Consider the following 25,072-nt stretch of genomic DNA (forward strand, 5'->3'; position numbering starts at 1 on the left):
CCACAGAGAGCCACGTTATTAGTTACTTTCTGCAGAGAGAAAGATAAAATTCATATTCTTCAGAAATACTTTAGAAATAGGGAACATTTATTTTGTGGTTATAAGGTGCAAGTGTTTCCAGATGTTTCTCGATCCATTCAATACAGGAGGAAGCAATTCCTTTTATTGAAACCTAGAGTATTGTCCTTGGGTGCTACTTATTTTTTGAGGTTCCCCTGTAAATGCCTTATAGTTTATCAAAAGAATAGATTTATTTTTCAGGATCCGTCACACCTGGAAACGTTCTTGGTTGATAAAGAAGCTGGCTGAGATATAAGTAGTTGTATAGATATAAATAGATCCAGCTAATGTAATTATTGAATTACAATTTCCTATATTGTTTATGTATTATTTGTTTGTGTCCTCCCAATTAGTGGACTATAATTTTGACATATAGAGAACGAATGTTTTGTAAATTGGTTCTTGATTTAATTGTGCTATATGCAATTGTATTTCTTTGATTTTTTGCATTTTTTATAATTTGTAAAAACTCTAATAAACTTTAAATAAAAAAAAAAAAACTAGGGAGTTAACCAGCTATACCTACAGGGCTGACTATTATCAGTCATTTAAGGCCAAATTTTAAAAGCTCGGTACGCACTAAAACCAGGGGATACGCGCAAGGTCGGGCTGCGCGCAGAGCGCATTTTAAAAACAGATCGGCTTGGTAAAAGGGGTGGGCTGGGGGTGGCGGACTGGTGGGGAAGGGGCGGAATGAGGCCGGGGCCGGCCGGGACAGCAGCCATTAATTAGGCCCTGTCCTGGGGAAGTGCGTGCCAGAAGTCAGCTGGTGCATGGAACATATTTCATCTCATAAGATGAAGTTCCAAAATAAAAAATAAAAAAGGTAGGAAGTGAGGTTTTAGGGGTCGGTGAGGAGAGGGAAAAAGGAAGGCAGAGTAGGTAAAGGGTTAGGGAAGTTCCCTCCCAGTCTGCTCCTTAATTGGAGCGGACTGAGAGGGAACTAGTGAAAGGCTGTTTGCTAGGGGTATGCATTCGTTTTGAACTTAAATGTAAAACGCAACTTTTTTTTTTTTAACTTAAAAAAGTGATGAGGCGAAAACGATCGGATTTCCAACGTATTCAACATAGCTATGTTGAATACGTTGGAAATCGCGATTGTTGATCCTAAATAAAAATTTAAACCCCTCACCCTCCTTAATCCCCCCCCCCCCAAGACTTACCAAAACTACCTGGTGGTCCAGCAGGCAGTCAGGACGCCATTTCTGAACTCCTTTGCGAGGAGCACATGACGTCGGCGTCACGTCGGAGTGATGCGGCCTCACATGATTCCCCGCGCGTTCGCTCCGGGACCCTTGTTGCACCCAAAAGGAACTTTTGGCCAGCTTGGGGGGGTCAGGAGGCAAAGGAGTTCAGAAATGGCGTCCTGACTCCCCGCTGGACCACCAGGGAGTTTTGGTAAGTCTTGGGGGGGGGGGGGATTAAGGAGGGTGAGGGGTTTAAATTTTTATTTGCACGTATGGACATAGACTCAACTTATGGAATTCTCCATATGTCCATATTGACAGAAATTGACCCCCCCTTTCGACTTATGGACTTATGAACATAAACTTTTGGTCTGCACATCCCTACTGTTTGCATCACCATGTGGTTTGTTTTTTTTTTAATCACCCCCTCACAACCTGTCCGCACATGTGCATGCAGGTTTTGTATTTTTATAATATGTGCGTGGCGACGCGGGCATGTTATAAAATTGACGCGTCCATGTGTGTGTGCCGGGAACCGCCTGCACGGCTTTTAAAATCTATCTCTGCATGACTAAAACATATGCTCATATTTCACAATGCCCATACTTTTAAGATACATTATAAAGAGGATTTGTGGGAGCCTATTCAGGAGGAGCAAATTACATAAGTATGTAAGGCTTATTGGGATCTTTTCTAACGCAAGGTAGAGAGGACCATGTGGTTGGTCAGAGTATGTAGCGGATTGCACCATTGTCAAAGGTACCATCCAGTGAGGTTGCTAGAGTGGTTTATTCTAGAATTTTTATATGGTGACCTCTAAAGTTTTCAGAGAGATCATCTATAGACAGAATAAGGTAAGGAAGCTGTTCATTACCCTTTTCCCTGCCTAGTTTGGAAGAGATATCTATACAGTGTTGGATCTGTGGATTTTCCCTAAGAGAATAGGCAACTGACTCAAAAAAAGGGGTCAGGGATTTGGTTTCTCTGGTTTTTGTTTTTCTGATCACCACTCTAGGAAGGAAGTCAAAACAACTTTTCACTCTATGAAATGGATATCAATGATCCTAAAATCTAGGACTTAGTTAAGGAGTTAAGGTTTCTCAGGCATTAGAATACATTTCTCTTGTCCCTTGCAAGAAAGAGTCTTGTTTAGAGTTTGGAAAATTTTGTGTTCTTGGGAGTTCGCCAATGAAGGAACCTGGAGCTTGCAGTTGCACTCTGGGGTATGCTCATCCAGCTATTCTCCTGTCACCCAAGCAAACGTTTTGAGGTGAGGTGAAGAGAGTTCATCTGGTATAACATCAGAGAAGGAGATCAAGAAGAGCATACCCAAGTGGCAAAACAAGGAGTAGAAAAGCAATCAGAGAGAAAGCAAGCATTGGATTTTAGGTACCAGGAGTATCACCAAGCATAAGGGAACCCACACAGCTTTTCATTAGGAGAACCTAAAAGAAAGTAATACTTTAAGGGATGTTGAGGGATTGTGCTTATGAGTACAACATTATTTTACCATGCATTCAGTTAGGAGAGAATGCAGTGTACAAATCAACTCCTCTTGTTACAATTTTCGTCATTTATAAGGTCTAAAATTCTTTAATGATGTCAATTTTACAATGGATACCTCTGAATGTGTCTGTAACACCTCCCTTCCCCCCCTTAACCCGAACTCACCTCCCAAAAACTCACCCCGAATGAAAGTACCCCCTTACATAGAGTATCAGACTGAGCCTTATAGTCTCTCTCTCTCTCTATCTCTCCCCTAAGTGTGTGTGTGTAAGATACGTGTACAGACATATGTGTGTGAAGAATATTTTATTACCTACGCGTATAGTTTATAAAATTGTGCATTTATGGGTGCACGTATGGCCCTTTTAACATCTACCCAACTGTGCGCAATTTGCACATAGTCTTCTTCATACTATTTGCAAACAGTGTGCACTATTTTTTGAAATGAATTAAAACAAACATTTTGGGGATCTTCACGGCCATTTTTAATTAATTTTCAATTTATTGAAATAAGAAAAACAAAGGCCCATTACATTTTTTTGACATGTAGGTTAATGGGTGCTGCCTCTTGGAATTGTGCTTTGTAGCCAAAGAGAGAGTGTTACTACAGTCAATCAGTTAATCAGTGTCATGGTGTACCACCATTCATCACAGAGATAAGGAAAGGTCTAGTCGTTAAGGCAGAGGACTATGATTTAGAACAAGTTATGGGGCATTATTTCAAGACTACTCTCTGTACAACCTTGGGCATATCACTTTATCTCTTTATACATCCAAGTTAAAAACAAGTTGTTTGTCTTAATCTGGCTATCCTAGTCAACAAATCCTAAAAAATCTATAACAGTAAGCACAGTGCATCATCCATCATCCAGTATACATATAAAATTATACCAGCAGGGCAGAGAGAAAGAGAGTGATGAGCAGAAACAAGAGAATGAGATTCTGTCTTTCTCTGTCAGTCCCAAAACACAAATCCCACTAGTTGCCTTAGCCTACTTTATTTTTTGATAGTGAGGCATAAAACGTGCAAAAATAACTTAAAAGGAAACCTAAAATGCTTATATTTAAAGGTGAAATTATTACCCAAACTTTTATAACATGATACTATATACAATACATGTAAGACTTGTTATATTTGGGATGTGGATTGAGTGTGCCTTCATACGATGCTAAACTGATGTTCAGCTATCGTGTCTGTCAGCCATGTTCGGGCTTCAAAATCATTAGGCACCTCAATGTGGTTTTGAATTGATGTTTGTGTCCACTGGTTTGCGTGCTCATCAAATTATTGACTTATATGCAAGCCACTGCTCAACTTATACTTGCGAGTGTGTAGTCGATCTTGTGCTGCCGACACCAAGGCGTTTCGGAGCGGTGCTCCTTCTTCACGGGCTGTGCTTTGGCAAGAAGGACTGCTCAAACACTGTGGCAATTGTTACGGTGGCTGGACCAAGAACTGTGGACTCCGGCGCTGAGGATGCAGAGAGTATGCTCCGTTGTAAACTACGGCTGCCACGTCCTGCTCCGTTTTCTAGCGCTAGAAAACGGAGCAGGACGTGGCAGCCGTAGTTTACAACGGAGCATACTCTCTGCATCCTCAGCGCCGGAGTCCACAGTTCTTGGTCCAGCCACCGTAACAATTGCCACGGTGTTTGAGCAGTCCTTCTTGCCAAAGCACAGCCCGTGAAGAAGGAGCACCGCTCCGAAACGCCTTGGTGTCGGCAGCACAAGATCGACTACACACTCGCAAGTATAAGTTGAGCAGTGGCTTGCATATAAGTCAATAATTTGATGAGCACGCAAACCAGTGGACACAAACATCAATTCAAAACCACATTGAGGTGCCTAATGATTTTGAAGCCCGAACATGGCTGACAGACACGATAGCTGAACATCAGTTTAGCATCGTATGAAGGCACACTCAATCCACATCCCAAATATAACAAGTCTTACATGTATTATATTTAAAGGTGTGCATGTGAACATTTCCTAGACCAAGATGACTGCAATTTTACTGATACCATTACACAGTCAGGCAATATATCTACTAGTTCTTTTCTTCTCATCACCACACTAGAAGGCAATATATTCTCTTCATGTTGTTATAGTTTGCACTAGTACTGTTAGTGGTGGTGCTGCTCATCATTCTTAAAATTATCTAGCATAATTTTGATTTCATTTGTATTTCTATTTTCTGTTGGGAAAAATTTAGAATTTTAAACAGTAAAGTGGTTTTCCTAGGATTGATTCTGTGCCTACAACACAGAACACAGACTTACATTAATTTGCAAAGGACATGTAGTGCAAATTATGTGCCCACAAGAAGAGTGCTCCAGTTTTAGAGAAACAAGTAGTATTTTTTTTTTTTAATTGCAAATTGTAATTAAAGAGTCCTACTGTGGGCATAGCATTAAGACAAGATGACAGCCATATCCATGTATGGTGCCCTAGTGAATAGTGACCAGACAGTTCCAGCGGTGTAATCAAATCATAAGATACTTAAAACAATATTTCTCAATCTTTCCCCTCTGATATCTGGTGGGTGAAGAAGTGTGAGAGAGACTCTGAGGTAGATTTTAAAAGCCTGGCACATGCCGAAATCGGGAGATGCGCACACAAGTCGGGGTCGCCCACGCCCACTGAATTTTAAAAGCCACCCAGATGTGTGTGTATCTCCCGTTCTGTGTACATCTCGCTTAGTTTCAAAAACGGGTATGGTGTGGGTGTAGTCTGGGCGGGGAGTATGTGTTTCAGGGTGTGGCCAAGAGATATACATGTAAATACTTATGCGCCCATCTCCGCTGCTGCATAAGTTTACTTCTGCTATGGAGGAGGTGAAAGCTGTTATTAAAAAACCTGCCATTTTGGACCAGTTTAAATGGTCTGGAGTAACTGGGGGGGGGGGTGTGCAGGCTATCAAACCAGGGGGGGGGGTTTGTAATGGCGTGGATGTGCGTCAATTATAAAATACCCTGACTTAAACAGTAGAATTGGCATTTGTGCTTATAAATTACGTGCACATGTGTGTGCGCTAAGGCTTTTTTATAACAAGCACGCAAGTTATAAAATTTCTATGTCCCTGGGCGCACGCCGAAGCAATTGCACCAATGTGCACCTGAGCACCGCTTTGAAAGTTACTGTCCTTGTGTGCTAATGGGTACAGAGAAGGTATACCTCGATAATTTGACAGGAATAGTATTTAAACTGACAACTTGTAATGAGCATCAACAGTAAAACAATGATGAACTAAGGAAAATGAACAGCAGCACAATCAAAATAAAAATATCCGCTTTCTGGAAGCTTATTAGAACAATAAAAAATAAGAATAAGCAGACCTAGAGTATCTACAGCTTCTATTGTAGCAACAGATGATCCTCCGTATTCCATTCCATTACCTTGGCCATCATTATCACTATCACAGTAGTATAGTATAAAATAATAAGGAAAATCCACCAAACTACAAGTGAAACAATGAAATTATAGTATTTATTTATATTTCATTATATTCATAGCCCGCTTTGCCATATAAAACAATGCTCAGAGTGGATAACAATCAATAATAACAATAAAATGTACAAAACCCAGCAAATTATAAAAATCAAATACTATTTATTAAACACAATACACATACTATAACCTAACCATTTCTGTTAAAGGTGTGCTTTTGTGTATATATTTTGAAAATGAATAAATAAAGAATTAAAAAAAAAAAAAAGATGTGCTTTCATTGCAAAGAAATGGGAGATTTTAGCAAAATTTCCCATTTTGTTTCATTTCATTTTTAAAACAAAGCAAAAGAAAAATTAAACCAATATTGTACATGTTTTGTTTTGCTTTTAAGCCATCACCCCTGCCTTAAAACAAAGACATCCAGTCTGGGTCCCTACTCCCATCCACTAAACATGTGAATATAAAAGGCCCTGTCCAGCTCTCCCCCCACCCCCGGACCTCTCCATCCTCCTCCATGAGCAGGAGCAATCCCCAGATTCTGCCAACAGCATAAAGACACTGTCCTCTAGTTGACTGGTGGCCATTTTTAAAAGCTGGAGCTGCGGGGCAGGAGCAACTGAGGATTGCTCCTGCCTGTGGAAGATGTGTGGATGGGGTTGGAGGAGGGGGACCTTTTATTTTGCAGATTTTGTGGATGGGAGAAGGGGGGGGACAGTTTTAATTTCTTTCAGTTTTTCTGGGATTTTGTTTTATTTATTTCATTTCAGATAGACAAAATAAAATGAAATAAACAAATTAAATGAACAAAAGGAAAAGAAAGCACGAAAACCACATAAAAACTTTCCCAGTACACATCCCTGATTTGCATGCTGAAAGATTCCTAACAGCATAATCAGCTAATTTCTAAAACACAAACAAAGGTAACAAACCATCAGAAAACACAAAAAGGAAGGATAAAATGCCATTAGAAAAGCAGACAACACTACAAAAACTAATTCAGGCAATTTTACAGAAACAAAGGCCAGGCTGGAGAACCAATATTTTGCATGTTTTCTGAGGATCAGGTAATCATTTAATAGGTGAGTATCTTTTGGTAGGGCTTTCCAAAGTTCAGGGCCCGCATAAGAATATTATCTCCTGCATGTCTTCTGTAACCTAATTTATTTCATTGAGTGGAAGCACAGAGTGCATCCTGAGCAGATATTAACATTCTCTAAGGCACATATGGGATCAATTGGTCTTTTATATATCGTGACCTTGACTTGTACAGTACCCTAAAACTAAAATCAAGATTTTAAACCTATGATAGGTAACTAGGAATCACTGAAGAGACTCCAGTGTGGATATAATATCGTCAGAAGAGTCTAAACCTGTTGTTTTCCAGTTCTGTATTAATTGTAGCCTTTGCTGCTTTTGGCTTACCATAAACCCCCAATACACTGCATTCCAGCAGTCTATTCTGGACGTTATCCAGGAACGAAACAAGGTAAACACATTTGATTTATTAACTAAAGGGTAAAGTGGTTTTAGCAGATAAAGACCTAGATTTATAAACAAGCTATAAACATAGCGAAAATAGCACCCACGATAAAAAAAAGGGCATGGTTAGGCTAATTTACAGGCTTCCGCATCACATAGGTAAATAACACATGGTGTGTTGCATCAGTGCACGGCGCGCTGTATCAGCACATTGCGTTACCGTGTGCTGCATCATTTTCATGGCTAGCATAAATTAGTCGTGGTGCGTTATTTTTTCAGTTTATATATCCCGGTTTCTTGTAGCTGCCTCTTTGAGAGAGAGGAGAGGAAAGTTGGTGGTTTAGTGGGAGTAGGAGCTTTTTGTGATTCAATTACATGAGTGTGTTGTCTGGTCTTCTGTTGCCATCTGTTTCCCTTTACCTGTTTCTCTTTACCTGGTCTTTTGTCTTTTTTGTTGGAGTGAAAGTTTTTGTTTGTTTGTCCAGTCTGTCTGTCTTTTGGTATGGAGGAGTGTTGGTGTAGGGATGGCTGAGTGAGGAGTGATGTGAGTGGAGGAGTGAGGAGTAGTGTTGGTGGAGGAGTGAGGAGAAGCGGTGTGAATGGAGGAGTGAGGAGTGGAGTTGGTGGAGGAGTGTGGAAGAGTGAGGAGTGGTGTTGGTGGAGGAGTGTGGAGGAAAGGTGTTGGTGGTGAAGAGGAATGAGAAGGATGGAGTATGAGAGGCGTGAGGAGAGAGGAGAGGAGAGATGTGAGGAGAAGAAAAGGAGGAGGAAGGAGAGGAGGCTGGAGGACGAGGGCAGGAGAGCTAGAGGAGGAGAAGGAGTAGGGAATGGGACAGGAGTAGAGAGATAGGCAGGAGGGAAGAGATAGGAGGAGGTGGGAGGGTGAAAGAGTTATATTAGAAAATGTCAGTCTTCTAGGGATCAAACTTAAGTTTTGTTGCAGGTGTGGACCTTTGGACCGCAGTGCAGTTGGCACAACTTATAGGGAGGAGCCCTGCAGGTCTCTACCATCAGCTGGTGGAGCTGACTGTGGCAGAGGCCCAACTGGAGCTTTACCTATACCAGCCCACGTTTTCCTTAGGTTGAGCCCTGAGGTGCCGGGGCTGGCAGGACTTAGGTGCAGTCCTCTGCAGATAAGCAAAGATCTGTCAAGAAGGTAGAGTTGCAGGCCAGGGTCAAGGACAGGAGGAATGTAGGCGAGTCAGAAATAGGCACCGGTTAGAGCAGGCGGCAAGCAAGCAAGGTCTGGTTCAAGCAGTGCTCAGAGGCAGGATGAGATCAATCACAGTCAGTGTCCAAGTCAAAGTCAAAACTAAAGATCCGCCTGAGGGACAACAAGTGCTGGAGAGAAGGCAGGGAGGCAAGGAACAGTATGAGCAAGAGCAGAAGACATTGAAGATTGGAGATGAAGGACTGAAGACTGATCACAAGAAGTCAAAACTAGTATAACTGACAGAGAATAGGATATCAGCCCATCATGTGCACATAGGTTAGTCACTTGCACACTTCTGTTTTATAAGTACAGAATTTTTAAATTCATATAATCAGATACATGAATAAATTGGGCATTTAGAAAAATAGGTGCTCAAAAGGCCAGAATAAGTAAATAAAGGCATACTTTTTAGATATTTGTTTTACTTACTTTTGAAAACATGGCCCTTGCAATCTATTTTTTTTTTCAGTTTTATACAGTATGGGTCAGATTTTAGTAGCTACACATGGGCTTAGACTTGTGCGTGCAACCTGGCGTGCACAAATCTATGCCCGATTTTATAACATGTGCGCAACCATGCGCATGTTATAAAATCCAGGGTCGGCGCGTGCAAAGGGGTGCACACTTGTGCACCTTGCGCGTGCCGAGCCCTATGGGAGCCCCGATGGCTTTCCCTGTTCCCTCCGAGGCCAATCCGAAATCGGAGCAGCCTCGGAGGGAACTTTCCTTCCACCCCCCACCTTCCCCTCCCTTCCCCTACCTAACCTGTCCCCCAGCCCTACCTAACCCCTCCCCCAACCTTTATTGCAGAAGTTGCACCTGCCTCCGGCGCACGATCCCCGGGCCCAGCAGCAATGGAGAGGCCTCTGGCCATGCCCACGTCCCACCCCTGGACCGCCCCGCCCATTTTTTCAAGCCCCAGGACTTACTCGCATCCCGGGGCTTGCACGTGTCGCCGGATCTATGCAAAATAGGCTTGGCGCGCGTAACCCACCCCCCCCCCACGCATGTAAATCCACCTGGATTTACGCGCGAAGGCTTTGAAAATCTGCCCCTATACCCTTACTTAATATATTCAATGTGTCATGAAATACTGCATGTGAATTAATAAGTACAGCTGCTCTTTCAGATCAGTTATGCCTCTAGTCTGTGAAATTCAGAAGGATGCAAGAAGTCATAGGTACAGCTGAATATTCTCATTAGCACTCAAATTAAAATGTTTGTAGCATAAGCAAAAACTGCCAGAGATCAAACATCGCAAAATAGTTGGTTTCTTGTATGGCTTAGGAATGTTTCAGCTGTGTGGTCTTATATAATAAACCAAGTCTACAGTATATACATAGTATTAATAATTTTGTCTGCCAGGAGTTCTGAATTTAGATATGAAAATCAATTGTCTCTCCTGGGTGCAGGGGAAGAAAAGAGATAATCTATCTATTCAATGCCAAATAGAGTTATATTTGGTTCCATCGCTGGATATCTTAATTTGTATTGATGTGCTGTCTGTAACTGATGCTTAGGCTCTTCTACACTTTAGCACATTATTGATGAGGAAGTATCCATTAAATATATTATCATTAGGCACTGCTAGAATACACCTTGGTATACTACCACCCTAAGAGAGATTAAGTGAACATAGTGCTGTGCTGAGCATTGTTGGCATAGAGCTCAATCGTCTTCTAATCTAGAAGTCTATAACTTATAGTTATCTAGGTATAGGGAAGCTATCAACAAAGCAAAAAAAAAAAAAAAAGCCATACTTTTCCACCTGGATTAAAATGGACAGGAATAACTCCTGTGAATCCAGCATAAACTGAGAATACTATCCTGCTTCCAACATTATTTTGAAGGCTTTGCATGTTTTTTCTCTGATAAACACAATTTTCAGTAAATTTCCTTCCGAAGTCGGTGTATCTGTATTTTCATCGGGGGTAGGAAGGAATCAATTTAATCCTTTAACTAAAGAGGAAACTGTCAAGATTATTGCCACCATAAATTCTTCCTCATATCATTTGATTTCTTGCCCTTGTGTTGCTCAAAGCATTACTAGAGGATATCGGTGGTATTGTTAACAAGGACATCAATCTTTATTTAGCTGAAAAACATTTGTCTACTAGCCTTAAATGGGCCTCGATTTGTCTGATCCTGAAAAAAACCCTCTCTTGATTCATCATGATTTGCCAACTATCACCCTATTTCATGAATGCCCTTTTTGATGAAGGTTATGGAAAGTGCTATATTGAAGTAATTGAGTACACTGAGAAACATTCCAGCTTAGACCAATATCAATTTGGGTTTTGCAAGTCATTTAGTACCAAAACATTACTGTTGTTCAGCCTTGATGTGTTCAGGCATAGATTTAACAGTGGCCTAAATTTTGTTTTGATCCTGTTGGATGCCTTGGCCACATTATACCCTATCAACCAACTGATTTTATTATCTTGGTTGAGGGATATCGGGATTTCTGTCACTGACTGGAGATGGTTTTCTTCTTATTTCACAGGTTGTGCTTACCAAGTGAAAATTGGTCCTGCAGGATCCTCCGGTATATTTCTTAACACAGTTATTCTTAAGGATTGGCCCTGTCAGCAGCCCTCCTTAGCATCTCTATGTCCCCCTTTTATAGGCTGCTTTCAGACCTAGGAGTAAGCTACAGGCTTTATGCTGATGATATACGCTTTTTATTCTGACAATGTACACATGGTCTGCAACTGCGGGCATAGTGTCCACGTGCATATCTAGAGTGAAACAGTGGCTGTTCCACAACAAGATGGCCCTCAGCACTGAAAAATCAGAGCTCATTATTCTCAATAGATTTCCATCCAGTAACGATCCTATTGTTTTCAGCTTTGAGGGCTGTGAGATACCCATAGTAACTCAGGTAAGAAATCTGGGCATAATGTTGGAATCTGATTTCTCACTGTGGATGCAAGTCAAGTCTATTGTAAAATCTGCACATGTGAAGCAGCCTGAAGCCATTACACTGATTTCCAAATAGTGCTTCAGGCTCTGGTTTTCACCAGTTTAGACTATAGAAATTCTATCTATATTGGACTGCTGACATATGTGTTAAGAGAGTTACAGATTGTTCAGAATTCTGCCACATGAATCCTTACTGGGACCACAGGTAACGAGATCACATTATCCCTGATCTTTTTTCCCCTCCACTGGATACCAATACAGCAAAGGATTAAACAAAAGTTTGGGCCTGATTTTCAAAAGTATTTATACGCTTACATCTGAGTTTTACATGTGTAAATGTACTTTACCCATGCAAGTAGGCTTTTGAAAATTGCTGCAATATATGCCATTTAATTGTCAATAGGTTTCAACTGTGTTAAGTGCACTTAGGGGTAAATTTAAAAGTTCCATATATGTGGGTATCTCAGCCGCACCTGAGCAGCGCATGTTTTAAAAGCCGAAAATTATGCATGTGTATGTGTATGCGTATGCATGAGTAAAAGAAAAAGGGATGGAGTTAGGGCATGTCAGAGGCGTTCCAGGACAGGGTCAAGAGTTACCCATGTAAATATGGATTTTAAATCCGGTGGACACAGTGAGCAGTGGACTGTAAATTGTGCATGTTTACTTCTGCTCTTGATGAGTTTTATATCTTCATAAATCTCTATTTATGCCTAAATTAACAGGGTGAGGAGTCTGGGGCAACTTGAGTTTAGTCTGAAGACCTAGAGGGGTATGGATGACCTCAAAATGGACTGGGCAAACTGGTGGACTAATTGGTAAAACTGGGAATGGCCTTCGTGCGAGCGTATTTTAAAATCCACTTTCCTGTGCATGTTATAGCCATCAAAGTCCTAAGGAAAAAAAATGAAATATGTTTGCTTGGGTACCCGCTTAAAATTAGGAACACACATTAGGTATAGCTTAAATTAGACAAGCGCAATTGCATGCATGATTGGAAAAATTAAGTAAAAAGATTTGATCATAAAATTCTAGTGTATGAGCGCTCGCACGACCATACGCACATAAAATAGACAATCACAACTAAATTGTCTATTTTGTCTCATTTTATGGGGAGGCAGGAAAACAAAGGAAAAATCCCTGAAATGTCATGCAAAATGAATTTTTCATATTACTGCGAGGACACGCTGTAACCATGCAGGAATAGATATACCATGCATACTGTTCTTACTTATTTACTTATTTGCATACTGTTCTTACTTATTTTATTAATTTTAACTTTTTTAAAATTTGTACACTATTGCACTATTACGTATTTCTTTTATGATCCTTTTAATCATGTATTTATCTTCTTAAAATGATGTATTTATTTTCTTAAAATTGTAAACCGTTACAGTTTTTAACTAAATGACAGTCTAGAAAACCTGTTAAATAAATAAATAAATAAATAAATAAATAAATAAATAAATAATTAGATGTTACAATTTAGGTTAAAAAGTGTCATATGAAGGAACAGTTTGTTAGCTAGACATAAGGTTTGGCATTCCTATTGGCTGTTTGTGTTGCCAAGATGGCAAGGTGGTGTGTGTAATGGGATAGTGAGCCTCCTGCCACATTGTCTGGTTACAAGGATAAACATACAATAAGGTTAAGACTGACTCGGCAAGTGAAGTTTAATGAACCCAGGATGGATTATCTTCTTTGCTATGGCTGCTTGTCGTATAATTGTTTTTAGATTGTCAACTTTCTCTTCCGGCAACCTCGCAATCATTTTGTTAGAATCAATCTCAATGCCTAGGAAGGATATAATGGTTGCAATACCGTCTGTTTTGCTGAGCGCCAGCGGAACACCAAAATCCCCGGTCATCTTTTGGAATTCCTGTAAGTGACTGAGTCTCAAGGCCCAACCAATAGAAAATCGTCCAAGTAATGAATGATGTTATGGGATGCCGTACATTTTCCATCACCCAATGCAGAAATAAGCTAAATAGCTCGAAGTAAGGGCATGAGACTGCACATCCCATGGGCATGCATTTGTCAAAGAAATAGTGATCATTGAATTTGAAACCTAGTATCAGAAAACTTTGAGGGTGTACGGGCAGCAAACAGAAGGCGGATTCGATATCCGCTTTTGCCATTAGGGCTCCGAATCCACAATTGCGCACTAGCACAACTGCGGAATCAAATGACGCGTATTGCACTGTGCACTCCTCCTGTGGCAATAGGTCATTGACCGACCGACCGGGTGGGTAAGATAAATTCTGTATGAGCCGGTATTTTCCTTTTTCTTTTTTTGGGATGACAGCCAAAGGTGAAAGGAACATGTGCAGAAAAGGTTTGTTACTGAATGGTCCCGCTATTCTGCCCTATGTCCTTGTGCTGTGCTGCAGATGGGGCGTTACAGGTATGTACTTCTTCAATGTGGCCATGGAAAGGAATAATGAAACCTTCTTGAAAACCTTGGGCAATCTTATGTGCTTTCTGTTGGTTTGGATAAATATCCATCCATGGTTGCATAGCTTCCAGCTTGATGGGTGACGGTGCTTTTCCAAAGTGTCCTTTATCATGTTGCTTTAGGCTTACTCCCCATCGGTTGTTTTTTTGTACATTTTGTTATTGGGTGTGGTGCTGCACACAGCTTGGCACACGTGTTTAAATTTGCAGTCCGGGAAGGTACAAACTGTCTTGTTATACCGCCAGCAGGTGTTATCTTGTCCAGGCGCTTGCCTTGACACACGCCTGGCAGGCGATGTCGTCCTTGTAAACCTTGGCCGTGTTCCTTGTTCAGTGGATTTCTTGGTCATTTGATTGATCCATAGACTCACGTCCTGGGTACCCTATGTCATGAATCGATTCTCCTCCATCTTGTCCCAGAATTGCTCATCATAATTGACAAGCAAACAAGACAAAGAACCCAAGCACTAGTCTTATAAATCAAAATCCACGCAACAAAAAGACCAAGTAAATTAAATTTCAATGCTGTGGTATTCACTAGTATATTCAAAATAGTATTGATACCGCATCAGCAAGCCAGGCAATGGCAGTGATAATCACTTGCCGTCCGGACCACTCGTCATTTGTGGTGAGCTGTTCGTTATTGTATATCAAAAGTGTTCAAATTTAAAGTCTTCAAATTTTATAAATTATAATGATATTCAAATGCATCTGTTCCCCGAAGATCAAATTGAAGAATTAATCCCCCGACAACGGCCGGTGTTTCGCGATAAGTTTATCGCTTCTTCAGGAGTGATTTATAGGTAGATAGTTAGAGAAGATGTTGACAAATGAAAAAACATAAATTCAATGTTTATCAAAAAATTCAACGTAATGATGTACTTAACTTAAAGTGACATAGCAACGCGAACCTTCATACTGGACCCGCACGTCTCAAACGCTGTTTAAATGAAGACGGGACAGAGGATGCCGTAAAACTCTTTTGCCTTTAAAAAAACCCGTGCTTTGTGCGCGTGATGACGTCACAACGTTGTGTGCGTCACTGATAAGATGTTCCCATGGTTTCAAATAAACATTATTTTAATGCTTATATCGATAACAAAACGTTACCACGGTGAACTTATATACAAAAATGATTTAATGTATTAAATAGCCATACTCTCACAGAAACACTTGGAGTTCTAAAGATGAATTCAATCCTTGAGGTTCCACTGTACCGAGGCGATGGATCCACCGCTGTTCTGCATGCAGTAATCGAGTATTAAAATCCCCGCCTCTCCAGTTTGGGGAAAGTTGTTCAAGTATGCATACTCTGAGATCATTAAAGGTATGTTGACTTCGAGTGCAATGAGATGTGAGTGGAGCTGTCATTTGACCTGTGGAAATACATGATCGATGTTCGATCAGACAGGTCTTAAGTGCCCGTTGTGTTTTGGCAATGTATAGGAGATTACAAGGACATTGTATGATGTAGATTACCCCTGTAGAACGGCAATCAGTAAATTTCCTCAAAATAAAGGTAAAATCAATTCGACTGAAATAAATGGCTGACATATCAATCATAACTTGACAAACTGTACATTTGCCACAAGATGTATGAGCTCCTATAACATTAGCAAATTGAGGCACTGAAGAATCGGAGTGTACCAAAATATCTTTAATGTTGGGACTCCAAGTGAAAGCGAATCTAGGGACTTCATGAAATTCATTATAAATCTGCAACATGTGCCAATTCTGATGCATAATCTGCTTCATAGTCTGAGTCATAGCAGAAAGAGGCAAAACACAGGTCAAAATATCCGTAGATTCCAAAGGACGGGGTAAGAAAAGCCACTCTCTGTTGGTAAATCGTGCCTGAGTAAAGGCATGTTTTATGCACCGTGGGGGATAGCCTCTTTTGATAAATCGATCTGTTAATGAAATTGCTTGTTGGCGAAATTCTTCTGTGGAAGTACAAAGCCTTCTTAGTCTAAAAAACTGGCTCACTGGGAGATTCAAATTGAGAGACCGGGGGTGTGCACTGGTGAAGTGTAAAAATGTGCTAGATGCCACTGGTTTCCTATAGATAGTAGTATCAAAGCCAAAAGGTTTTTTAAAGATCGTGATGCCGAGAAAATGAATAACCGTGGTGTCATACTCAGAAGTAAAATGGAGATGGGGATTGCACCCGTTGAGCCAATTTAGAAATTCTAGAAACTTAGATAAAGAACCCTTCCATAGAAGCAGTATGTCATCAATGTATCTTTTCCATTCTTGAATGTGCTGAGTAAAGGGATTATTATTGTAAATCCAACTATCTTCGAAAACTGCTATATAAAGATTGGCTAAATCTGGTGCCATAGTTGCACCCATGGCAGTGCCACAAATTTGTTGATAGTAGATTCCTTCAAATGCAAAGTAATTCTTCGTCAAGGCAATGCTTAATAGTGCTGACAAAAAACTGGTAGGAATCCTATGGGGACGTGGTCTATCTTCAAAAAATTTTTCTGCAATTTGTAACATCTCGTCCTGCGGAATAGAGGTGTATAAGGCTTCCACATCAAGAGTGACTAACAATAATTCAGAAGTGTCCACTTCAAAAGATTCCAAAAATTGAATAATCTGTTGGGAGTCTCTAATGTATGAAGTTTGTTTAGAAACAAACGGAGCTAAGAAAAAATCGATGAATCTGGATAAGGGTTCCAATAAAGATCCTTTGCTGGAAACGATTGGCCTTCCTGGTGGATTAGCAATGTTTTTATGAATTTTTGGTAAATGATTAAAAACAGGAACAACTGGATGTTTATTCAGTAAAAAATTGATTTCATTAACTGTTAGAAAACCTTGATCTATGCCTGTTTGAACAATGTGTTTGATTGTGTCAGAAATTTCAGTTGTAGGATCTGATGGGAGTTGTGTGTAAAATTGAGTATTCTGAAGTTGTCGTAAAGCTTCTGCTGTGTATTGGGTCCGATCATAATTGAGCCATGCCCAACCCTCATGCTCTTGGTAAGCTTGTAAAATGTTGATGGCATAGCTCAACATGGGTCCATATTGAGATGGGTCCTGATGTCTGACAACGCTCGTCATGAAATGAAGGTGTTTATCCAGTTGACTATTGTTTTTGGAATCTTCATTTCTTTTCCTAGTGGAGCCGATCCGGCTCTGCGTTTTTTTCTCCCTTCAGGTTTGTGTCGCCCATGTAGGATGGAAAAGATGTCAATATTTTTCCTTTTTTTGATTTTTTTTTCTCAATCTCCTTGGCAACCCCTCCCATAGCTCCGACAGTGTGGTCAGTGCTGGAGGGCCTCTGGACTCCTTGTCCATTGTCTTTGTTGATGGCTGCCAGTCACTGTCGCTAGAGGACTCTGAAGATGAAGACGAAGTTGAGGAAGAAGTATATGAGCTAGAACTAGACCTGCGCTTGCGCTTCGACCTATGTTTTGATTTTGCAGTCGTCACTACATGTGATGCCTCCGCAGAAACCACCTTCTGCCTGCTTAATCCAGACTCACCAATGCCATATTGTTTGTTGCACCGCCTTTGATCGGCTTGTCTGCTGGTTGATGGCCTTTCGTCGTCGCTTCTACTGTCCTGTATCAGCATGACATCGTGGCTTGCAGACTGTACTCCTTCCTCTGTTGCCGCAGGTGCGGTAACGGAAAGCGACTCGTCTAGATCGCAGATATTCCCATCTGGAGTTTCATGTAATGTATCTTGGTCAGCCGCTGGTGTCGGGAGCCGTACCTGCCCTCTGCCAGTAGGCCGCGGAGCGGGGCTATGATGTGGCATCATCTGCGGCACTCTCCCGGACCACAGAAGAGGGTAAGTTAGGGCAAAAAAGGGGAAGGGGGTTTTCAGCCACCCTCGTCCAACTCTGCTCTTCCCCCCCCCTCCCCCCGACGTCCTCTGTCATCCTCCGTGCCGCTGTTAAGGGTGGGCTCCGGCCATGTGGCATTGGGCCCATCTATAGACAACAAATTTCAAATTATTGATCTTCAATCATTGTTACCTGAAATTGATGTTGAAGGTGGACATACTGTTAGTCTTGAGAGTAAGTCACAGCTAGCTAGCCATCATTTGCCACAGCGCCAGTGTTGAAAATTGATCATTGTTTTGGGGCTTCTTAAACACAGAAATAATGCAAAGGAATTGATTTTCAAGGATCATTTACATTTTGGAACATGCAAAACTCTTCAAAATAAGGGCCTGATATGTTTGCTAGTGGCTTGCAGTAGTAATCAAGGCACTAATACCATTCAAATATAAGCTATTTTAAGTTGCTTTCAACAACAACAAATTTGATAATAAAACTGTGTTATCTATTTTCTAGCAGATGGTTAAGAAAGTGTCAGATTTTCTCAAAATTGTTATTCCTGCTATTTTCTCTGAACATACCTTACAATTTTTGCTCCTTCTGCTTATCAGTGGACTGGAAATCTTGGCTGTTTGCCTTGGCAGCTGAGGGAATGAACTCTCTATAAAGATATAATGACCAGATGGATTATGCAACGTGTGATCAATAGCTGGTCCTGTGCCAAAAATCGGGGTGCTGCCAGCTCTCAAATTCCAGTTGAAGTCATCATTCTCGTTCTGTTCCCAAGCACAAAGATCAAATTCAAAATTGCAGCGACTAATGAAAGTATCTGAAAAACAGTTCAAAGAAGACTCAAGATGTTAAATTTTCAGTAGTCCATCTAACTGCAGAGTTACATATGTAATTTCTAGAGGTGTGCATCCGTTTTCCACGTATTTGTAATCCGCAACTTATTTTTTGCTATCTGTTAAATACGTGGGGAGGCGAAACGCATCGCGACTCCCCACGTATTAAACAGATTTCTGTTTAATTCGGCCTAAATAAAAATTTAAAACCCCCGCACCCTCCTGACCCCTTCCCAAGACTTACCAAAACTCCCTGGTGGTCCAGCGGTGGGGTCCGGGAACTCACTCAGACCTCGGTGCTAGTTTCATCATGGCGCCGATAGCCTTTGTCACAGGGGCTACTGGTGCCATTGGTCAGCCCCTGTCACATGGCCATCGGCGCCATCTTGTGCTCCTACCAGGTGACAGGGGCTGACCAATGGCACTGGTAGCCCCGGTGACATAGTATGGGCAAAGGCTATCGGCGCCATTTTGAGTCTTGGCGTCGGACGGCAGGTCGCTCCGGGACCCCCGTTGGACCCACAGGGACTTTTGGCCAGCTTGGGGGGGCCTCCTGACCCCCACAAGACTTGCCAAAAGTCCAGCGGGGGTCCGGGAGCGACCTCCTTTCACGCCGGCCGGCCGATCCCAATACTCAAAATGGCGCCGATTGCCACCATTTTGAGACTCAAAATCGCCGTCCCGCAAGTCTTGTGGGGGTCAGGAGGCCCCCCCAAGCTAGCCAAAAGTCCCTGTGGGTCCAACGGGGGTCCCGGAGCGACCTGCCGTCCGACGCCAGGACTCAAAATGGTGCCAATAGCCTTTGCCCATACTATGTCACAGGGGCTACCGGTGCCATGTCTTCTGAAGATCCAAATACACTATGTCAACTGGCTCACCTTTATTTGCATGTTTATTTAAATCTTCAAATAAATCTAGTAAATTGGTAAGGCAAGACTTCCTTTTGCAATAAAACATGACTCTTCCTCATTAAACCATGTCTATCTATGTAGTCAGTAATTTTGCTTTTAAGAATAGCTTCTATAGTTTTGCCCAGCCCCAATGTCAGGGTCACTGGGCTATATTTTCCCAAAAACTATATGAACCTTGGCTTCCTTGGGTCATAGCTTACCTCTTTAACCACTAAGCTACTCCTGTGTGGCTAAATATATGTGAATATACCTGTTCCATAAAGTGATGCAAAATTATGCACATAAATGCCATGCCATTTACATGCATAATATTTCTACATTTCAAAGTATGTAGTAAATGTTAGACACTTCCCTGAAATGCTACCTGGAATGCCAATTTTTTTGTGTGGTAAAAGTATGCATGTAAGGAAATGATGCACCTATTTTTAAGTGACTGAAAATTTACATTGGGAGAGAAATTGTATAACTATGGGGTAGATTTTATAAATGTACGCACGGGCGTACTTTTGTTCGTGCACCAGGCGCGAACAAAAGTATGCTGGATTTTATAAGATACGCGCCTAGCCGCACGTATCTTATAAATCCGGGGTCGGCGCGCGCAAGGGGGTGCACATTTGTGTAACCTGTGCGCGCCAAGCCCAGCACATGCTGCCTGTTGCCTCCGAGGCCGCTCCGAAATCGGAGCGGCCTCGGAGGGAACTTTCCTTCCGCCTCCCCTCACCTTCCCCCCCTACCTTTGTTGGCAGATTTACGCCTGCGGAAAGTAGGCGTAAATCTGCGCGCGCCAGCACGCTGCTGGTGCGCCGAGCTTATGCAAAATAGGCTCGGCGTGCGCAGGGGGGGTTTGGGGTAGGTTTTCGGGGGGTGCGCGCATATTGTACGCGCGTACCCCTTTGAAAATCTACCCCTATGTGAATAGAAGTAAAGCCAGTAATTTCTAAAGTTTTCTTTGAAAATTTCTGAGTAAATTCCATGGTATACATACAAACTCATCTACACAAGATACACATACTCTGTCAAGGGCATAATTTATGTGGATTAATTTATGCACATTTTTTTTTTAAATAAAAAGATGTGTATGCACATAAGTCCCAACTCTTCCTCTTTCCAGTGCTTGTAAAAGTATGTGGAAAATAAGGTTGCTTGCATGCTTTTATGCAGAATAAACCTGGGCTATTTTAAAACCGCCATTTATGCACAGAAATAAATTTTAAGAGCCGCACACGGGTGCACATGGACGTAGAAATTTTAAAATATATTCACACGTACATGCGCGTATAATCATGTGTGTTTTAAAATTGTCTATCTGCACATACATGTGCATAGGATTTCACATTTTATGACCTATGTGAATCACATACATGTATATTATAAAATATGCGTATCTCTACCCTGCAACATAAACACATATGTGAATACATGCAATATATTTAGTGTAACTGAATGCGCATACATTTCCTACCTATTTTAAAAATATACACGCATAAATTTTACGTGTATAAATAAAATAGGACAGAAAGAAAGAGAAATGTTCCATGTGAAAAGAGAGGGAGAGAGAGAATCTGACACTCTATATATCTACCACTGTAAGAGGGGCACTTTCAACTCAGGGTGGGTTTTGGGGGGAGGGGCGGTGTTACAAGGGTCTACATACCCTTGGGCCCTAGGCAGACCACATTTCTCTTTCTTTCTGAAAGATATATATTTGCAGTCATATCGGAGAGAGAGAGAGGAGTTTTTCATATATCATGGAGAAGGAGAAATTTTTCAGATTTTTGCTTGAAATCCTGCCACACAAATTCAGTATTAGACAGACAGGAATTTACACATAGCCACACCTTTTCTTATTGAAAATGTATACATTAAAAGTAAACAGAAAATATTATATTTCTGTACAATTAGAGATTCAGATACAATCAATACTGAAACATCTGCAGATATTAATTTCAACATTCCATAAATAAATGAGCAAAGAAAACAGGTCCACAAATAAACCCCTTATTAATTCATGGCCCCTCTGTCAGCAGTTGGGGCTTGGCCTTTATTTCCCAGTTGTGCATAATATAATCAGCCTATAATGGATAATGAGAGAACCAATGGGGTGGAGGCGGGGGGGGGGGGGGGGAGAGAGAATATGTTCTTAAGAAGAGCCTAGAGGTAGGACGTGGAAGCCCTACCAGCCCTAGTTCCATGACATGGGTAAGTAGTGCAGCATCCACAGGGCAATGTTTTCCACTCAGAACAGGAACATTTTTATTTACCCAGGATCCTTAATATCTTGGAAAATACATTGCAATCTAAGACCTAATTTACAGAAGTGAGTTGCATAGTTTTGCCTCTTCCTTTCTTAGTACTCATAAATGCTTTTTAAAATCAGTCATCTCGGTTCTCTTAATGGAATAAAATATTTCTCAAGTCCACCAATAGTGCATTTCAAAATATGCTCCTCAGTTTTTCCTAATTTCTTCCAAGAACTCTCTGCAGTGCTGGACTGAAAAGAAGACCTTTATTCTGAAAAGCTTTTAGCAAGTTGGTATAACAGGTGTTTAATGTTCCTATTTATTTCAGAATTAATGTGCGATTGAAATTGTATTCTCAAAGTACTGGGGAAAGGAACATTTAATTCCGAAGTACAAGTATAATTCTAACTGGCAAAACTAATCAGCCTGGTGCTTGGAGGATTACAGTTGGCACAAAGTGGTTATTTTAGGTTTGTTTTGCCAACATTTCAGTGCAAGATGCTTTGGGCCTCAGGGCCTTTCTACTTAATTCATGCAAATATTTAAAATGATTTTTTGAAAAACATGGCTTGATACAACTAAAGCCTGCAGAGTAGCTTGAACTTTGCCTTCTTTTCCATGAGGCTCTCTCTTGTCTCACCGATCAAATGTAATCAATCACTTAGGAGTCAGTTCTTTAATAAGAATGAATGCCTATGGAGCATTTGCAGTTTAACTTCAGCATACACTATGAGGTGAATCTTAAGATCCATGCGCAGGCGCACATGTGAGCACGTTTGCTAGTGCGCACACATGGACGCAGTGATTTTAACACATACGTGCGTATATGTGCATATACACGTGTTATAAAATTGGCTATACGCACGTACATGTGCGCACAATTTTATATTGATCTGTGCATGTGCGTGCAAATGCTGCCTCAAGCACATGAGTGCTATGAGAACCAATGCAATAGCCCTTTTTCCCAGTTCGCTCCCAGTTCACCCCAGTAAAGGAGAGGACTTCCTAATCCCCCTACCTAACTTGCTTCCCTTTTACCCTATTAGCCCCAAAACTTAAAACCCCACTGACTGGCCTATTTTTTTTTTTCACATGATTTACACACTGTCCATAGCAGAAGTAACGTTACGTGGTAGGGAACCCCAGCACACGCTTGTGCACGGAACTGCTTATGAGCTGATTTCATTTTACAGACTCTGCCTGCCCATGTCCTGCCCAGATGACCCCATGCCCCACCACTTGTTTGCTTTTTATGATTTGTGCGCTAAGTGGGAGATACGTGCATACCTGCGTGGGTTTGAAAATCTGTGTGGCGCAAGTCTCGCCGAGTCATATGCATATCTTCTGGCTTCGACACGCGTCTGGGTTTTAAAATCAACCCATCTATTGTATAATAGGGGCCTGATTTATGTTGCATCATGAAGGGTGCAATTGGTCCTAAAAGCTCTGTGCCTGTTGCGTCCGTCGGTCTCAGACGGCTTCGCTCCATATGCCTCACTTTGTTCTCGGCTCCTCCCGCTTACCTTGGGAAAATGGCTACAGCCGCATCTGCAAGCCACCCTCTCTGGCATCCCCAGAATGGCTATGGCGTTGCCTCCCGCCATGTTCCTCCCAAGGGCCTACTAGGGTACACGCACACGCGCTACCCACGTCTTATTCCAGCAATGGCGCGAACCTCAGGGGCGTCCCCCTCAAGTGAAGTCATGCCATCCAGGTATATAGCCTGTACTTGTTTGCTAGCTCATTGAGTTAGTAAGGATTGGATTCGTCCGGTCTAAGCTACTCTGCCACTTCCGTGCTGCCGCTGGAAGCTCTCTCTCTGCTCTTCGGGGTATTGACTAACCTGGGTACCCGCTCCTCGAGGGCCCTCTGCTTTCTTTCAGGTGCCTTACTGGGATCAGGTACTCGCTCCTCGAGGGCCTGCTCTCCCAGCCTCGGTGCCAGTACCATCTACTTCAGCCTGGTGGAATCGCCAACCTATAGTTACCATCTAGTGAGCTACCATCTAGTGAGCAATCTAACTCTCAGTCTGTCTCATCTACAGCATTGCCTTGCCTGGGAAATCTACACTGGAATCCCCTATACCAACGTGGTGAGATGGGTTCACTCTGCCAAGGGTCCCGGGACTGCTACATCTGGATCACCTCACTACTGCCACCTCTGGTGGTGCACATCAAGCTGTATAATAAAAGAGCTAAATTCTGTGTTTGTGCGTCCTGAGTCTAGCCCAGTACTGTGGCTCCCCACGGGGCTCCTCCCCGTGGGCGTGGTCATCTGCCACAGTACCCAAGAAGCCACCCAAACACCGCTAAACCATAACAGTGCCAAATTCTAAGGTGCTCAAATATTATGATTACAGTTCCTGTTAGCATTAATGAGAAAGAAATGTGCATAGGTGAAAGTATTGTTTATGCAAGAGAACCACACAGATCATTAAACTGTACCGAAATCAGGGATGTGAATCGTTTTTTTGACGATTTAAAATATCGTCCGATATATTTTAAATCGTCAAAAATCGTTAAAGGCGATATATAATAGGAATTCCCCCGATTTATCGTCAAAAATCGTAAATCGGGGGAAGGGGGAGGGGAAGGGGGGAGGGCGGGAAAACCGGCACACTAAAATAACCCTAAAACCCACTCCGACCCTTTAAAATAAATCCCCCACCCTCCCGAACCCCCCCAAAATGTCTTAAATTACTTGGGGTCCAGTGGGGGGGTCCCGGTGTGATGTTCCACTCTCTGGCCACGGGTGCGTTGATAGGAATGGCGCCGGCGCTACCTTTGCCCTGTCATATGCAACGAGTATTGCAAAATGGCACCGGCCCTATGGCCATTTTGCATTACGGCAACACGATTCGAGTGCAGGAGGTCGTTCCCGGACCCACGCTGGACTTTTGGCAAGTCTTGTGGGGGTCAGGAGGCCCCCCCAAGCTGGCCAAAGTCCCTGAGGGTCCAGCGGGGGTCCGGGAGCGATCTCCTACGCTCGTGACGTCGGAGGACAGGAACC

At 42.0% G+C, this 25,072-nt stretch overlaps 1 protein-coding gene across 1 annotated transcript in view; it reads right to left on the bottom strand.

The window, feature by feature from the left end:
* MALRD1 (MAM and LDL receptor class A domain containing 1) overlaps positions 1 to 25,072 on the bottom strand; it is a 954,719-nt gene that overhangs the window by 549,605 nt on the left and 380,042 nt on the right. Inside the window, exon 26 of the mRNA XM_029587045.1 lies at positions 18,649 to 18,896. Coding sequence (XP_029442905.1) covers positions 18,649 to 18,896 — 248 coding nt within the window. The remainder of the gene's footprint in view (positions 1 to 18,648; positions 18,897 to 25,072) is intronic.

The sequence above is a fragment of the Rhinatrema bivittatum genome, chromosome 2, assembly GCF_901001135.1.
Source record: "Rhinatrema bivittatum chromosome 2, aRhiBiv1.1, whole genome shotgun sequence".
Taxonomy (NCBI): domain Eukaryota; kingdom Metazoa; phylum Chordata; class Amphibia; order Gymnophiona; family Rhinatrematidae; genus Rhinatrema; species Rhinatrema bivittatum.